This window comes from Myotis davidii, unplaced genomic scaffold (genome assembly GCF_000327345.1).
Source record: "Myotis davidii unplaced genomic scaffold, ASM32734v1 scaffold523, whole genome shotgun sequence".
Classification (NCBI taxonomy): Eukaryota; Metazoa; Chordata; class Mammalia; order Chiroptera; family Vespertilionidae; genus Myotis; species Myotis davidii.
In genome coordinates, this window is record NW_006295054.1 from 2,405,785 (window position 1) to 2,423,211 (window position 17,427).

The 17,427-nt window shown below is 42.4% G+C and overlaps 1 protein-coding gene across 7 annotated transcripts in view; it reads right to left on the minus strand.

Moving 5' to 3' along the window:
• The window catches only part of GRIP1 (glutamate receptor interacting protein 1), a 441,012-nt gene that overhangs the window by 80,753 nt on the left and 342,832 nt on the right, over positions 1-17,427 (minus strand). For 4 of the 7 annotated variants that reach the window (XM_006769627.2, XM_006769628.2, XM_015567760.1 and 1 more), the window contains exons 8-10: positions 16,997-17,144; positions 15,000-15,169; positions 8,483-8,638 (exon numbers count right to left, since the gene is read on the minus strand). In XM_006769627.2, coding sequence (XP_006769690.1) covers positions 8,483-8,638; positions 15,000-15,169; positions 16,997-17,144 — 474 coding nt within the window. Of the gene's footprint in view, positions 1-8,482; positions 8,639-9,283; positions 9,440-14,999; positions 15,170-16,996; positions 17,145-17,427 lie in introns of all 7 variants that reach the window. The other 3 variants (XM_015567756.1, XM_015567757.1, XM_015567758.1) reach the window with 1 other exon arrangement.

The following is a 17,427-nucleotide window of genomic DNA, read 5'->3' on the forward strand; positions in this document are numbered from 1 at the left end:
GGCACACATCTCTGACTTGTTCCCATCCCCACCCATGTCACAACTGACTGCTACACTCCTGGACGCCTTCCTCTCAGGCATGACTTGTGCCTCCTTTGCTCCCTGAGAGCAAGAGCTCTGTCTATAGGGTCACCCTCTGCCGCACTGTCACTTCCTCCCAACAGAGGCTTCTGGCCCTTTAATGGAAACCTGATGAGAACACGTACCTCAAAACCTTCTCCAACCAGAAGCTGTTTTCTTTCACTCTCCCTGCACGGGGCAAGGAGAGAGAAGGGTTTCTATACTGCTTGCTTTCCATGCAGTGATCTTTTATTTGTTTTTGGTTTTTTACCTCATTCCACTCCTATTTAGAGTTCCATATGCTGTACTAATTTCTGCTCTGTCTCATCTTCAAACCCATAGTTTTCTGTTTACAAGATCCCACCCCTCTTCCTCATTGACTTCAGGACTTGGCTCATCGTCTATCTCCTCTGACCTACAGCTTTTCATTGTCCTAAGCCCTTTGACATGATGGGAATAATCTAATGTGCTGAGCTTGTGGTTCTTCAGCTCTCCCATTGCTAGCATTCCACCCTGTCAGCTCTCTGCCACAAAGCCCTAGGCGGACCCCATCCTCCTTTGAAATGGGTAGAGCTCCAAGATCTCAATCCTCCTTGGTGATCACACGTCCTTATTAGCCATCTGTCCCAGCCTCTACGATCTAATTTTCTGCTCTTATGACTTCTGCTCCCATTGCCTCTCACTTGTCTCCTAGTATTTTTAGCAACAGATCACATCCCCCCACCTCTTCAAATGAAGGCAGATGATAAGGGATGCCTCTATATTCCAGATGAAAACAGAACTACTGCAGTTGACGTTGGAATGAGACCCCAAGCCTTCGTCCTCCCTCGTAGGGGAATCTGTGAATGCAGTTTAAAGACCATCATCTTTATCCATTGCCTTTTACTAGCATCCTTTGCCTCCACACTCCACCTGGACCTCTGGTGACCACTTTAATGATGCATTTGCTGGTAAGAGATTCTGAAACCTCATGAGATTGTCTATATGCTAAAGCTCTGTCCTCTTCGGTAAGGCTCAGTTAACTCCACCGCTGTTACTAAGTTGCTTAGGGGTGTTGAGAAAGTCATGACAAATTCACATTATTCTCTATGGGGCCCTGGAATCTTTTGCTGCGTAATATTTTGGCACCTTATTAGATTTCTTTCAGGATCTGTCTCAAACATTTCTACCCTTAGTAAGGTCAAACTTGACTCTTTATTTCTTATAAGACTGAAAATATGCCACCATTTAACAAGAGTTCCTTAAACAACATTGTTTCGATCTTAATTTCTCTGTATCAGTGATTTTCAACCCTTTTCATCTCATGGCATTAATGACTAAAATTCTACTGTACACCAAAAAATGTATTACATTTTCGGCCGGCCTGGCAAAAAAATATATAGGTATAATTTTGATTCATTCACACCAGATGGCTATTGTTGTGTTGGCTGTTGTCATTTTTTAAATGGACAACCTAAGGGAAAAGAGGTCGAGCCCCTGACTAAATAGGTATTGCATGTTTTTAAAACTCTTGCAGCACAACAGTGTGCCACGGCACACCGACTGAAAATCGCTGTTCTGTATCACCATCTGTTCTCTCTTTCCCCCATTTTTTCCTGCTTCAGGGCGATGTATCCTTTTTCCATCTCCAGGCTAACTATTAAGTATTTTTGATACTATCCTTTTCCGCTCCTGTGATTCTGTCCCATAAAATCTTTCTTGCCACTTTTCCAACTTACTTACTCACTCCCCGAGCTTTCTGACCTCTCTCTGATTTGTATTGCTTCTGAATGGCTTAAACTGTGGCTTCTTCCTTTACCCTTTACTGAAACTACTCTCACTGCTGGCTTCCTGATTGCTAAAATCTATGGCCTCAACTGCTCTAGCCACTAAGTAGCCACTGGCTTTGGGAACCATTGCTTTCTTTCTCAAATTGTCCTCTGGGTTTTGATGAAGCTTGGTTTTTAGTTTCTTAATTTTTGAGCACCCATGGTTTTTTTGCTTTCTCTGCATGTCAAGCAAGCTAATGCCCATGGTTCGGTCCTAAGCCTTTTTTTTTTTTTTTTTTAAATCTCATTCTTTTCAATATTTACTTCCAGTAAAATATGAGCCAGTAACATGCATACCTTCTCAAGTCTACCTCTCTAGCGATGAATTTCCGGACTTGATGCCAGCTACAACGATGTCTCATTGACTCCTCAAACTCAACATTTTCAAAATTGAGTCAATCACCTTCTCTTTTCCTATGGGACCACAGTTACAGTCCTTCAGGCTTGAAATCTCAAAGTAGCCTTTGACCCACAGCTCCCCATTGTCTCAAACTCAACCAATTTTGTTTAAATCTCCCTTTCCATTCTTACGCTCAATGCTTTAATTCAGGCTTTCATTACCTTTACTTCAATTAATCTAATATACATACTTCTGGGTTCTTTCATGCCAGTGCTTTTAATAAATTGTTGCCAGATTAACATTCTCTTCAGAATGAGGCCCCAATTTATCCACTCCTCTGGAGTAGAGCCTCATCACTTGGCCCTCAGTTCTTTGCATGTCTGGGACCCTAGTGCCTGTACCATTCAATGAATGCTACATAAGTGAAGAATGAGTCACATTTTGTGGTATCATCTGCATTTCTTGTTTTGAAACCAACATTTCATGTAGATTCTGCTAAGTTAAGGAACTAGGAAGTTGTTCTTTGGGACACAAATTTTTCCATGATGTGCATCATTCCGGCACTGCAGCTGACATGGCAGAGGATGGTGGCGGGTCAATGTCTGGAAGGAGTAAGGGAACTGTACTTCTTCTAAAGAAGCACGATCATTGTTCTGTCTCCGCAGGATGAAGTCAGTGAGATTTCTGCAGTCTGCAGTGGGGAGTGAAGGGAGCCTCCCACCCTAAGCTTTTCACAGGTGGCCGCCTACAGTTCCAAAGTCTCATGGATTATCAATTATTTTCATTTTTAAATTAAATTTATTGACATGGATTAATAAAATTTTATGTTTCAGGTGTGCAATTCTATAATACATCACCTGTATATTGTATTGTGTGTTCAGCAGTCCAAGTCAATTCTCCTTCCATCACTATTTATCCCCCTTTATCCTCTTCTACCTCTTCCCAAACCCTCCTCTCCCTCCAGGAATCAGTAATACGTGTCTGCTTCCTTGAGGTTTTTTTTGTTTGTTTGTTTGTTTTTGCTTAATCCCTTCACCTTTTTCACCCAGCCCCCCAAACGCCCCTACTCTTTGGCAGCCATCAGTCTTAACTTAGATTCTGCTTCTGTATCTATGAGTTTGTATCTATTTTGTTTGTCTGTTTTGTTTCTATTTTACTTGGATGTCAACTTTGCTCATTAGGCTAGCACATATTTTCTAGAATGCTTTTGTGGATGTAAGCTGTACTTTGATTGCTCTCCAGATCATATATGTATTTTTTTTAATGCTGGCACAAAACCAGTAGAAGATGCCATTTCCTGTCTGTAAGCATCTGGAAAGCTGCATTTCTTTCCAGTCAGTGAGCAGGAACAGAATATTAGAACATCACTTATTTGGCAGATTACTTCCAGTTCTTGGTGAAGCTTTTTTTTTTGGATGTCAACAAAAATACTTTCTGTGAATCTTTATACATATATTTCATCTGAAATCTCAATTAGGTGCAGATTTTTAGACTACTTAATTAGAGTTAGAAACTATTTTTGGACTTCTAAGTCAGAGATGCCCTGAGGACACAGGCCTGACAGAGGTGTGCAAGTTTCTGAGGGTCGTGCTCTGGGGCATGTCAGGATATCTACTCCAAAGCAAAGAACAAGTTGCTGCCACTTTCATCCCCTCTGCATAGGAAGAGTCAAAATACTCGATGGGCGTCTTTAGATATTAGGTATCAGTTTCCATGTGCCACTTGGACCCATTAACCAGGTGATCCACAAAGTTGAATCAGTTGGAATGAGCAGCTAAGACGACGCTACAGCTGCTCCCAGAGTAATGCACATGGCTACTCCAGGTGGGTGCTTTCTGAGGGAAGCTTAGAGCCATAGCAATGAGACTCTGACACCGGACTAAACCAGAAGTGATGGCCTGCAATTTCAGAAAGAGAGGAGAATGGAAATGCCAGTGTACAGCTACAGAGAAAACGGATCATTTGAATCCTGTGGCTTCTGGGGAGCAGGACAGAAAGGGACACTGTGTCCCATTCTAAGCCTTGTATTACAAGTTCACTTTTAACTATAAGCCTATAAATTGTGATAAAAGTAAGAAGGTGAACATTAAAAAAAGAACTTTTAAGTCAGCTGATTACCATCTCCATTAATTAAGAATCAAAAAGAAATGGTCGGTTTAATAACAATGGGAGAGATTAGGGGAGCTGTAGCAAAGACCCTCTCCAAGGAGAGGCTTGCTATGTTTTTTGGATCAGTTAGGGAAGATGAAAATTTCATTCTCTAGAGGGTTTTGAACATAGAAATAAGCACTAATTCACTGTGGGTAGCATTAAATTTATAAGCTCAATCTAGAGGAAAGTTGAGATGATAGAAATCATTAGGAACTTTAACTTAGGATTAAAATGTATTAAACATGGGTTTCATAATTATATAAAGTTATAATTTATCTAATAAAAACAGGCTTACATTAGAGCTAGGATTTTACAATTCACTCTGAAAGCCCTCTGACACATTGGGATCTATTCTTTGAAACGGTCAAATTTCATTTGAAATTGCAGGTACTGATGACTCACAGGCATTAACGTCTTGAAAATGATTACCAGACATGATAAACATCAACTGCAGACTCAAGGATGATGAGCCAGAAAGAAAAACAACCAATATTCCTTGGAAGGGAAAACGATGAACTTGATTACCCCGCTTCATTAATGTGGTCAAGCAGCAGAGGAAAATAAAGGGGATTTAATCCTGACTTCTGAAAGTTGTAGAATGAATTCTCTCTCCAGTAGCAAATGCCCCTGCAAGGCCCTGGCCCTGGCCTGAGAGGGGCCCATTTCTACCCGCAGGTGAAGGCGGACATGACTACACTGCTGCCACGCTGTGTGTGACTACCACTAACAGGTGTGTGCCAGCATTCACACCTGCATGTCCTGTCCCTTTCACACCTGGAGGGTTCTGTTCACAGCCCTTCAGGTTTGCAGGGAATGGCCCTGTGTTTTGGTCAATTCTTGTCTTTCCGAGTGTAAGTAAGGGAGGGGAACCAAAGGCAGTTTTCTAACTCCCAAAGTTTAAAAATCAGCACCATGTTCCTTCATTTAGAAGACTGAGAGGTTTACTGTTAGGTATGAAGAACATTTAAAAAGTACAGAGAGCAAAGGACCTCACAGATTTACTAGTAGCGCAGTGTTTGTCATTCTTTGACCCTGTAATTTAAGACATCTCACTGAAGTGTTCCACATTTAGGGTCGACCCACTGTGGACACAACACATTGTGTATCACGTGGTCCATTCGGGAGCGCAGCGGGGTGGCCAGCAGCCCCCTCCTCCACGCAGGGCTGGTGGGGGTAGATCTTACACTGTCAACGTCAACTGCCAGCGCTCTGTGCTCCATCACTTATAAACGCTTACCGTTAGCTGCCTTGACCTTCCACTTTTTTTTCAGGGGTCGGTAGAAGGGATAAAAGTTGTCAGTCTTTTTCATTCTCTTCCTCTCAGCTATCTGCAATGCTGCCCTCCCTGGTAGTAAGTGCCAATGACAAAAGAGGCAAAGACCGTTCTGGGCATGTGCTCTGACGTGTACTCTCTGTTGTATCTCAGGCTGCCTGGGCACAGGCAGTCTCCCCACGGGCTCTGTGTGCACGAGCAGGAGGCAGACAGCAGGGGAACTGGCTCAGTCATGCCTCTGTCATGGGGTGTGGGGGTGACGGGGTCATGGAAGGAGCCCTGGCCTCTGCAGTAGAAAAAGGGCAGCCCGGGTTGTGGGGAAAAGGTCAGTGACATTCCAGAAGCGGTGAGGAGAGGTTCCCTCTGTGACACCTCTGGGCTTTGTGACACTCCTCACAACCGAGGTGGGGGTTGCTCACCACTGTCCCTGTGGAACTACCAGCACTTTCCTGTTTCAATGCTTGTAACATATGGTCATGGGTTTTTTGTATTCTCCCCTCTAGGCAACTGTACAGAACGTTTTCATATTTATGTGAGAAGATTTTCCACTCTTCTGGCCATGTCCTTCCTTCGTCCTGGAAACATATGTGAGAATTCTTTCTGGTTTCCAGGTTCTGGCCTTAAATGCTCACCAACACAGCAAAGAGGCTTTTGATTGTATTTGGGACTTTGCCAGGACTCACCATCCATACAAATGGCATGGTTGCTATAGAAACATAAGAGTGAGCAAGGGGGCAGCCAGTGGTGGCACGGAATAAACACATAAATAAAGTGGTGGAAATAAACCAAGGTAGAGTGAGAGTGGCAATAAAACTTTTATTATCAGTTATTTGGAGAAACCTTTCTCTCTAACGTGACCACTCCAAGCTTAACAACAACAACAAAAGAATGGAACCTAATCTTGAGGATTTTTGTGTGTGATTTTGGAAAACTAATTTTTTAAGGCTCTTTGAAGTTGGAATAAAAGTTCATAGTTTGTGAATCTTATTGTTGGGTTAAAATATAACATATATGATCTCCTGAGACAAACATTCTGGGCTATGTATGGTCAGTGAGGCTCTCCTAGCAAATGTCTACAGCAAGCACAAATAGCTAGAAATTTCTTCAACCGGCTTTGTGTTTATATTTCCACTATGTTGGAGAATAATGTGCTGATTCAAGAGAGAATTTATGAGCTGGCCATGGATGTCAGTGACAGTGTGGCCTCAGCTTTGTTTCCTACCACAAAATTCAAGATGTGCAAATATCAAACCCATTATCATTCGTTTGTAGTCCCTAATGTGCTTAGTCAACATCGTCAGTCTTACCTAACACAAGCAAATGTTTAGCCACTGAAGCACAAGTACAAACATTAATGAATTCGTTTTAATTGCTCTTCCCTGCTGAGGGATGTTAGCCTGTTTCTGTCAGAGAGGAGTGCTGCACATGAAGCTATTCTATGTAAAAATATTCATAAGCAAATGCCCACCACAAGCCCTGAAGGCACTGCATGGAAGACTCAAGATCTATGTGTTATGCCAAAGTGTAACCACTGTGAAAAATGCAGAACTTTGAGAGGAATGTTAACAGAGTTTCACACAGGACCATTCAGACTCAGGCAGAAGAGCAGCTAACACTTAATCTATTCAAAAGAGCTAATTATATGACCCGAGAGACCGTTTCCTGGCCTGGGTGGTGGTCAGTCTCCTACACTGAGGGTGGCGCAGGTGGGACTGGCAGCACATGCACCTGCACAGATGAATCTCTGGCAAATAAGCTGAAGAGCCAACAGGCTCAACCACCCCTTCTCACAAGAACATTCTCTCTTCACTACCAGCTTTGAAGTCTCTGGGTTTGGCTTTATTTAGGTAACTTAAGGGTGTTCTTTATTTTATTCTCATGGTAATCCCAGGAAGAGACCCCATCTCCTTTGAGATTCTTTACAGGAATCACAACCATGGCCAAAAGGGAAACATAGGTTACAACCCATGCACGCTCTAGACTACAATTAGATCTCGCTGGAAAGATCGGTGTTCTCTTCCTCTAAAACGTAATGTGATGATGATGAGAAATTATGATCTTCCCCAGCAAGGAAAATTAGGAGCTATTTGAATTTCTTCCCTGTTCACACAATCATTACCCCTTTTTCTCTTTACCAGTATGTGTATAACCTGTCATCCAAAAGCAAGTAGCCAAGCACATTTTCCTAGTCTTGCTTGGTCTATACTGAGTGTGGCTGTCCCAGAGGGTCATATTCCCATGAATCCTATTTGAAATTCCTAGACTTTAAGATGCTTGTTGTAAAGATGAACATCCCTCTCATCTTCTTAGGGCTGAAGTGGGCAACAGAAATATATGTTCGAGCCGTGATTCTCAATGGGGTGGGTCCCTGGGGAAAGTATTGGAATCTTGGGGAATGAGATATTAATAGCATTAAACAAAAGTGTGAGGTTCTTATATTTACCAAAAAGGAGACATATTTCAAAAAAACTGCTTTAGAGCGAATAAGAAACGAAGAACAAAGGTCATGCTCGAAGCTACCCTGAACACAGGGAAGGAGTTTTAAAGGAAAAAAAAATCACATCTTACGTCATTTTGTTAGATCAAAGGAGCAAGAAAAAGTTTCACATAAAAAAGTTGTAGGCAAGGGTAGTATGAACTAATTCAATCTGAAATTGCATCCCCTGTGATCACTATCCTAGAGATAACGGATATCACTTTAATGGTCGTTGGCACCGAGCTGGACCTGCTTGGCATCTACCTGATGAGCAGGCTCTGTAAACTCTTCCCACAGACCTCTGTGGACCAACGACTCTAACCTGCCCACACACTTTCTCCAGGCCACACGGCACTGGCTACCATTCCACTTACGTGAGCTTTTGAAGTCTTTCTTTTTCAGTCGCCTCCTCATCATGGTTCCACGTGGACTAGTGGAGTAGAGGCTGCGAGGCAAAGTCCCCACGTTCAGGGAACTCAGGCTGTACGCACTCATGGAGGTAGGAGAGAAGGATGAAGACACCAAAGCTGCTGTAAGAGAATGAAGACTTGGCACAGAGCATTCCCAGGTGGGGTGTGAGCCCGCCACACGTGCCAACCAGCGACAACCCGGGAAGACACACAGGACGCACAACGGTAGCGAGTCAGAGCCCCAACCAGACAGAGACAGGGCTCAGGACGCAGTGCTTTAGATTCTGAGTTACGAGAGCCCATGGACACCTGAGGGGCAGATGGTCCCCGTACACATAGAGGAACACAGAGAAGCTCTATGAGTTTTGCTTTAGACACACTAAAATCCCAAACATTAAAACAAGTTTCTTCATAAACAACACAATGCGTCAGATACGTAATCTCATTTTCATAGGTATTTTCTGACATGACTTTTGCATGTGATTCCACATATTCAGACAAGATCTGCAAATACTGTACGCTGTATAACATTCTGAATGGTTACTTCCTGACCACATGTAAAGCACTCTGAACATTTACATCCTCTCCCCATATGCATTCTGATGGAAAAGAAAAAGACGTGGGGGATGTGAGAAATGATAAGCTGCTACAACGAAAAAAGCATACAATGCCCATGAAACCAAATACGGTATGAATCAGATGAGCAAGGAGGGAGATGAAGATAATTTAAATAAAGGACCAGGAGGAGAAAGCCTGGAACATTACGAGGGCTGTTTGGAGGAGGCGCTTTCGGGAATGTCAGGGCCGGCAGTCTGCCATGGTCAGGGTGGTGCGCGTTAGAGTGATGGTAGGTGTGGAGGCTGCAGTGGCTGCTGGCCCAGGAATCCCAGGTAAGTTGCCTGTCGCTCCTCTGAATTTTCACTGCCCATATGAAGTGATGATGGGAAATAAGAAAAACAAACAACCAAAAAAGAGGAAAAATAACTGAATTGCACAAATAAGAAGTGTAACAAAAATGAAAGCTTCTTGAAAAAAAATCTACTGTCTACTGCCTTTGCCCTTTTCTCAGTGGTCAGCAAAACAGATGATTAAAATCAGGATGGAAACTTTCAATTTCCAAAGAATAATGCATGTTTTTCCCCCAGCCCATTCCCCCCCGCCTTTTAAAGATGCCTCTTGAATCAATTTCTAATCTCCCCCCAGTAACTCACAGCAGAGATTAAAACCATTTTTTAAAACTTAAAAGTCAACCCCATAATGATTTATGGCACATGATTAGTAATTGAAGATTTGCAAATCTTGGCTAGTTAGTAGCATTTGTTTTGAGAGAGAAAAAAAAGAAGAAACAATAAATCTCATAGGCTCATGATTCAAGTGGTTTACTGGCCACACATCACAGTTTACTGCTCTGACTTAATTGCTCTATGATCCATCACTTGGACTTGGACTTAATTTTTCTCAACATTAAATCACTGTAATCATCTATCAATACCAGAATCTTATCTGTATCCTAATAAGGAGAAGATAAAAGTCTCAACATAATACATTTTTTTTTGTATTTTTGAAAGAAGGTACTTACATTTGAAAGCAATAATCAATTCTTAAAAATATTTCACATTTTCTTATATTTCCTTAAGGTGCTACAAAATTTTAATAAAGTTTATTTTAAAATGTTGGCATCCTTTTTATTAAAAAAAAATGTATACTGTGTTTCCATTCTAATTCCAGTATTGTTTCAATTTGATTTTCTACTCAGTGTTCTAAAGTATGACCAATATTAAGCTTGTTACTATGTCTGATATGAAAATGTTCATTTAGGCTGCTTCAATGGCTTACAACAGCGGTTCTCAACCTGTGGGTCGCAACCCCTTTGGGGGTCGAACGACCCTTTCACAGGGGTCGCCTAAGACCATCAGAAAACACATATATAATTACATATTGTTTTTGTGATTAATTACTATGCTTTAATTATGTTCAATTTGTAACAATGAAAATACAGCCTGCATATCAGATATTTACATGACGATTCATAACAGTAGCAAAATTACAGCTATGAAGTAGCAACGAAAATAATTTTATGGTTGGGGGGTCACCACAACATGAGGAACTGTATTAACGGGTCACAGCATTAGGAAGGTTGAGAACCACTGGGTTACAATGACCAAGAGATGCAGATGTGACCGCTATTAATCTCTCCAGCTTCATACCCTATCATTCCACTCATCATTGATTGTTCCACCAACAATGGTCTTAGGTTTGTTGGTAATACAAGCCAGTCTCCTCCCTACCTCAGGGCATTTGCAGTGCCTATTCTTTCTGCCTCTAATATTCTCCTTCCAGTTGTTTGCATGGCTGGCTCCTTCTCATCATTCAGATCTCAGCTCAGCTCAGCTCAGCCACTACCTCTTCAGAGTTGTGGCCGACTTCTGTGAGGGAAGTAGCTGCCTTCTCCCACACTATCCCATTACTGTTTTATCTTCTTCATAGCACTTATTACTGTTTCATTTATTTAATGTATTTTCAGTGTTTGTCCCTTTATACTAGAAATCCATAGAATAGGAATCTACGTTGCTGTCTTGCTTACTAGATGTACTGTAGCAACTTTAACCAAGCCTACTACATAATGACTGACGAATGAATGAATGAATAACTGAATGCATGATGAATAGGAATATCAGGGAGAGTGTCCATGTCTGCCTCGCTGCAGCATTTTCCTTGTGATAGTGTTGCAAGGCAAGTCCCTAATGCATTCTCCTTCACCGTCCTTATTCTACGTTGTGGTGAACAACACCATGTTTTATAGCAATGTGCAATCATGGCTGGGCCCGGCTAATCTACACCCACAGCCATCGATTTTACTCTTTGCAAAATATTGCCTGTGTTTCCCATGAAGTATAGTGAGTGGACTTCAGAATTCTAAACTGAATTTTTGATCCAGTTCTTTATGGAATGCTTTGAAGGTAACTGGGAACTTTGGGGGCTGTCGTATATTAGGCAAGTATTTCAGGAGTTTAAAAAGAAAAGGTTAACATTTTTTTAAACACTGGCTAAGTCTATATAACGGCTTGTCTCATAGAGGAGAGCACCAGAATAGGTTAGACTTTGTTACTATAGAAAGCTAAAATGTTACATTTTTATCAAACTCATTTTGCAAAAAACATTCATACACGTTTTCCCATTTAATGGTCCCAATAATGACAGAAAACTTTCACTGAATACTTGTTATATACCAGACACTGGCTAAGTGCTTTCCCATTGATTATCTCAGACAGTGTTCTCAATAGAATCGTGAGGTAGGTATTATTCTAATATCCATGTTACAGAAGAAGAAACTGAGGTATAGAAAAGTTGGATAACTTGCTTAAGGTCCCAAGTGGTGGAGCCATAACTAAAACTCTGGAAGAACGACTCGAGAGTCCCTTCCCTCAGCCACCACACTACACTGCCTCTGCCTTTGTTACATATAAATAAATAGTGAAAATACAGTGCTGTTCCCATCATTCCATGGTGACATCATTGCTGAAGTCTTAAGAGGTATCTGCCTTGGAGTTGTCTTCCTCTCTAATCGCACCCTCTTGCCCTGTCTGGGAGTCTGAGGGTACTGGCAACAGCAACTTTGGGGTGGTTCCTGGAGCTCGCCGATGCACATCCCCTTGGCACAGAATATATCAAACCTAGCAATTCCGCTTACATTTACCCCCTAAAGTCTCAGTTTCCTTCAATTGTGATTAAGTATCCCAAAGATCCTCTTTGGGTACAATTTCTAACCTCATTGAAAAGTCATTCTTGCTGGCTTATTGCTGTCTTATTTACTAGCAAAAGGCACAGTCAATCTCTGATTGCTAGTTGATGTGCCCATTTCTATGTTTCATAAAAACACTGTGGTGAATGCTTTGCTGATAAGCAAAATTTGGAAAATGTTGTATCTCCCTCCACCTGGGATGAGAGGTATGCTGTTTAGGCATCAGAGATCTTGGAAAAATAACCAGAACTTTCTTGTGGAAAAAGTGTAAAACTATGTAAGACAATGCTACTAATTACAAAAAGAGAAGTTTGAGGATTATGAACACCATTTTGGGGGCTATTTTTCCCCCTTCATAACTGTGATCTAATTATGCTTAGGAGCCTATATTTATTTCCTTTTGGAAATGCAAGTCTGATTTTAATGTAAAATGTAGGGCGCTGCTTCTATGCTCGATAAGGAAGATGGTGAGCAATTGTCAGCATAAGTGGATGATATGATCACAAATTAGAATTACGTAAATTACCAGTTCCCTGAAAAATCATAAATGACATCATGTTCTCTACAGTGAAGAAAAATAATTTGTTCTTGGTCTCCATACATTTTAGTGTATACATTCATGTTCCCAAATTGTCTTGGCAGGTAAACGTATTATTTCCCACGCTGGGAACAACTTGAACTATTTACGATTTGTATACAGGGCAAATAATAAGGAGAAAAATGAGGTTGCGAAGGACAATGACATTTTTAAAGAGTCTGTTAAACATTTCTGGTTCACTGAAACCAGAGTTTACCAAGCAAACCTCACGCTGAAAAAGCGCTACATAGTGTGTGCTCTCCTCCCTACTGTGCTCCAAATCCATGACGACTGCAGATTAGTTAGGAGAAACTTACAGTCCTAGAAATCTCTCCTCTCAGCCAGTTGCAGGCAGGAAAGGCCCGTGGGGCCTCCCAACAGGAGCGGCCTGCATCCCCGGGGACTGCATCCTCTGAGATCCTCACATGAGGCAGAGTTTCTTCATAACCTGCCTGTACGGCATCGTCCCTCCACTCCAATGTGTAAAATTAAAATCTGATAAAGGTAATGCTGTACTAGAGATTTTCATTAGCTCCAGGGCTGCCTAAGCTCCATTTAATTAAAAGAGGCTGCATCCAGCTGACTCATTCAGTATGAAAATTAAGTGGTCCCTCTCTTTTTTTCAAATTGCGGAAAAGTGCAGTGTGTTTTAGGAGGTGGGAGACACGTAACGCAAATGACCTCCTCATAAGCAAAATTACAATTACAGAGAAAACTGTTCTCTTTCTCTACACACACAGCAGTGCCTTCTTCACCTCCAGGGCACCTTGGAGGCTTCCAGGATTTGATTTTAGGAATAAAAAGGAGGGCACTTGGCTTAAGGAAAAGGAGGGAGGAGGAACTGGAATAAAGGCCCCCCTGGGGAGTCTTTCTTCATTTGATTTTGGGCTCAAAGTACTTTTTCTTGCACCAGGTTTTCTTTAAAGAGGCCCAGGTGAAGGGTATATACAGGGAGGGCAAAAGTACGTTTACAGTTGTGAGTATGAGAAACACAGAGTTTATTCTACTATTATTATTTATTAACTAGAAGCCCGGTGCACAAAAATTTGTGTACTCGGGGGGCGGGCAGGAAAGGAGGGTCCCTCAGCCTGGCCTGTGCCCTCTTGTAGTCCGGGACCCCAAGGGGGATGTCAGACTGATGGCTTAGGTCCGCTCCCCAGGGGATCAGGCCTAAGCTTGCAGTCAGACATCCCTCTGGCAGCCTGGGAGCTCTCAGGGGATGCCCGACTAACGGCTTAGTTGGATATCCTTAGCACTGCCATGGAGGCCTCTCCCACCACCGCCACTGCACTGGCCAGCCATGAGCCGGTTTCTGGCTGAGCGGCACTCCCCCTGTGGAAGCACACTGACCACCAGGGGACAGCTCTTGCACTGAGCATCTGTCCCCTGGTGGTCAGTGTGCATCATAGCGACCAGTCATTCCACCTTTAGAGTCAACTTGCATAATATCCTTTTATTATATAGGATGATTGTATTATTTTCCATATGAACAACTGTAAACCTACGTTTGCCCACCCTATAAATACTCAGCAAACTGTGATTTGTCGGATGGTAACACTGTAGATTACTTCAGCTGACACTTGCAATTGAATAGGTATACTCAAGTATTAGGATTCTCTCAGGGAAGATATTTGGTCAGAAAGGTTGTTCTCCATTTTAAGAAATACACTCCTCTGGCAAACAGATAAAATATAGAGAAAGTCAACTCTCCACACAACTATTCCCCACTCCCAAATATTTGAAGGGTCTGCTATTAATACCCATTTTATAACTATTTACAAAATGAAAGTTTTACTATTTACCTTCATTGTCCTTCAAATAGAGTGGAAATGTAATATAACAGGTTATCAAATAACTTTCCTTCTCTCCACACTCAATGTACATCCAAGGATTTTGTTTTGTTTTTTAAATATCAAATATTACTAGCCTGAAAATTCTTCAAAACATTCTCAAACAAGGTTTCTTTGCTCAATTTGGGGCTTTTAAGTGAATGACATGTGTCTTAGGGAAAGGGATTCAGAGGATAAAGACCAGCAAACAAAGATAACCTGCTGTTTTGAAAAGAAATGACTAAGGCAGAGTTAAACCCAGGATCTTCCTAGCTCTGCTGGAAGGAGCAGCAACTGCGCAGAGAAAGCAGAGACTTATCCCGGGGGCCTCACCGTGGTCAGGTCCCTTCAGCGCCAGGCGGGTCTGGTGGTGGGGAAGGATCTCCAGCTTGACCTGGTCAGTGGTGTTGGCCAGGAACTGGGTCGCCTCAGCTAGCGTGCAGTACTCCATGCTGGTGCCGTCGATGGACAGGATGTGATCGCCCACGTGCAGAGCTCCACACCTGCGGGAGGGGAAAGGCTCAGTACACTTGCTCTTTGGAATGTGGCTTTCATGTCCTTCAAAGTTAAAATTTCCCAGTTTCCATTTACACCCCTTCTTCCCCCCACAAAATACTGGAGTGTTATAGGAAACACCCTGGCAAATGTTAAGAACATAGGAATAGGAATGTAAAACCTTGTGGCAAATACAGAAAAACTCAAGGAAGTGTTTTCCTCTATCCTTCGAAAGCCAGCAAGCAATTATTTGGGGGCAAAGGTGCCAAATGTTGAGGGGAAATGAGCAGGGGGACAGCGAAGAGGCAACGTGTTTCCCGTGCCTCTTTCTGTGATGTTTCCTCCCAGGTTTTTGTGTTTATAAATACGATTGGTAACTATTCAGAATGTCAAGATGTGACTCAAGGAGGTTGAACAGGGAATTGAACAGGGACATTGACAACTATTTTCTGTGTGAAGGGGAGTAACTTGGGGAAGTTCAGCTAACGCTTCCTCACAGTCTTTTCACACAGGCCCCCAGATCGCCAGTTCTTGTATTCTTGTGTTTTGGTTTGTTATTCTGGAGTTAAACACTTATGAGTACAAAAGCTCTTGAAGATGGTGGGAACTATGCAGGAGGCACTAAACCAAGGCCTGTGTGGTGAGAGATGGGGAGTGCAGGGGGCAGAAGGGGCTGCTACATCTCATTGAGCTCAGAGACTGGCTACTGGGTGAGCAAAGAAAAGCACAGTGATCAGCACCACACTTGATGTACCAGGCAAGTGGATAGCTCCTGACACTGCTTCCCCCTGCAGATGGGAAAAGACGGAGGAAATGAGAGCATCCTGCACCACTGAACTGGACACACCTGGATCAGTGGCCGTCATGGTTAAAGGGCAGAATGCAGGGTAAGACCACAGTGGGGCAGTAGTCTGGCCACTACAGGGGTTGCTGCAGGTCACTGCACACAGCCAGAGGTGTGCAGGCATGGTGAGGGCATATGGGAAAGTGGGCTGAAGACATGCAGGGTGAACTGGGCATTCAATCTTATCTAAAAATGTCCACCGTGAGACAAAAGCATTTCAAGTCATCTCTTCCATCTACAATTATAATTCCATGTGGAGGTATTTGGAGTGGTGGGCAGCTATGGGAGGTGGGCATTTTCTTACTGGGAGTTGTAACATATTGTATTAGGTGGTAAAGTCATCTTTGTTATCCCTCTTCTAACTTGTAAGTCTAAAATACCAATTAGGAAAAGGAATTCAAGAAAACGGACTTCCTATTTTTACTGTCATAGGAATGAATGATGTTTTTAGGGACTCTTGAAGTTTGTGAACCCTAAGATTAACATACCAAAAGTTGGACCTTTCTTTAAAGACGGTGTAATTAAAAAAAGTTTTATTCCTTTAAGAAAAAAGGACTAGGCCTTTATGGTGGCAGGACTGAATTGTTAGCAGTCAGGGAACGCCATGGCTTCCCTGCATGGAGCCTAATAAAGTTCTGCTCAGCTGCCCTCATGCCAGGACATGGTAGGAAAACTTATTCAGCTTGACTTTTTTCTTTTCCATTTTCAAAGGCCACACCAAACATTTGGAGGAGGTGACATTACATCATGGGGTGGCTGATAAGGGAGGTGAATTTTTAAGCCCAAGTACACTAACTTGTTTTCTAGCTGAAACTTGTGTAAATTGGCAGGAAAGCTGTGTTTTACTGTGTCTGTATGCATGTATGTGTGGGTATGTACATGTATCACATATGCATGTATAACATATAAAAACCTGTATACATATACTATTTGTGTGTGTGTTTTAACACACATGCAGTTTTGAAAAGCTGGTGCTTCCTACGACACTCACCTGTCCGCAATGCTTGCAGATTTGATTTTGTCTATGACAATGACCTGCTTGTTACAGCACATCGAGGTAGTAAGGGCAACCCCAAGGCTGGCACCAGGAGTTTTGGCAACTTCAACTAGTAATGGCCCGGATGCTGTTGCCACAGAATCTATGAAAGAACGAATTTCAGAAAACAAAATTAGACAAATAAGCAACCAGACACACACACACACACACACGCACAGAATGTTCAATCTGATATTGGTCTATCGATTTCATCACTGAAACTTAAAATTTCCTCTAAATGACATCCCCACAGCCAGGGGTAACTTCTTGGGGCATCTCTTAGGACACCTGTTCCATACAGCTGGTCTTCAGTAATACGGGCACAGGCCTCTCTCTTCAATTACATGCTAAGCTTCACGTCAGCTGGGATAAGGTCTATGTATCTT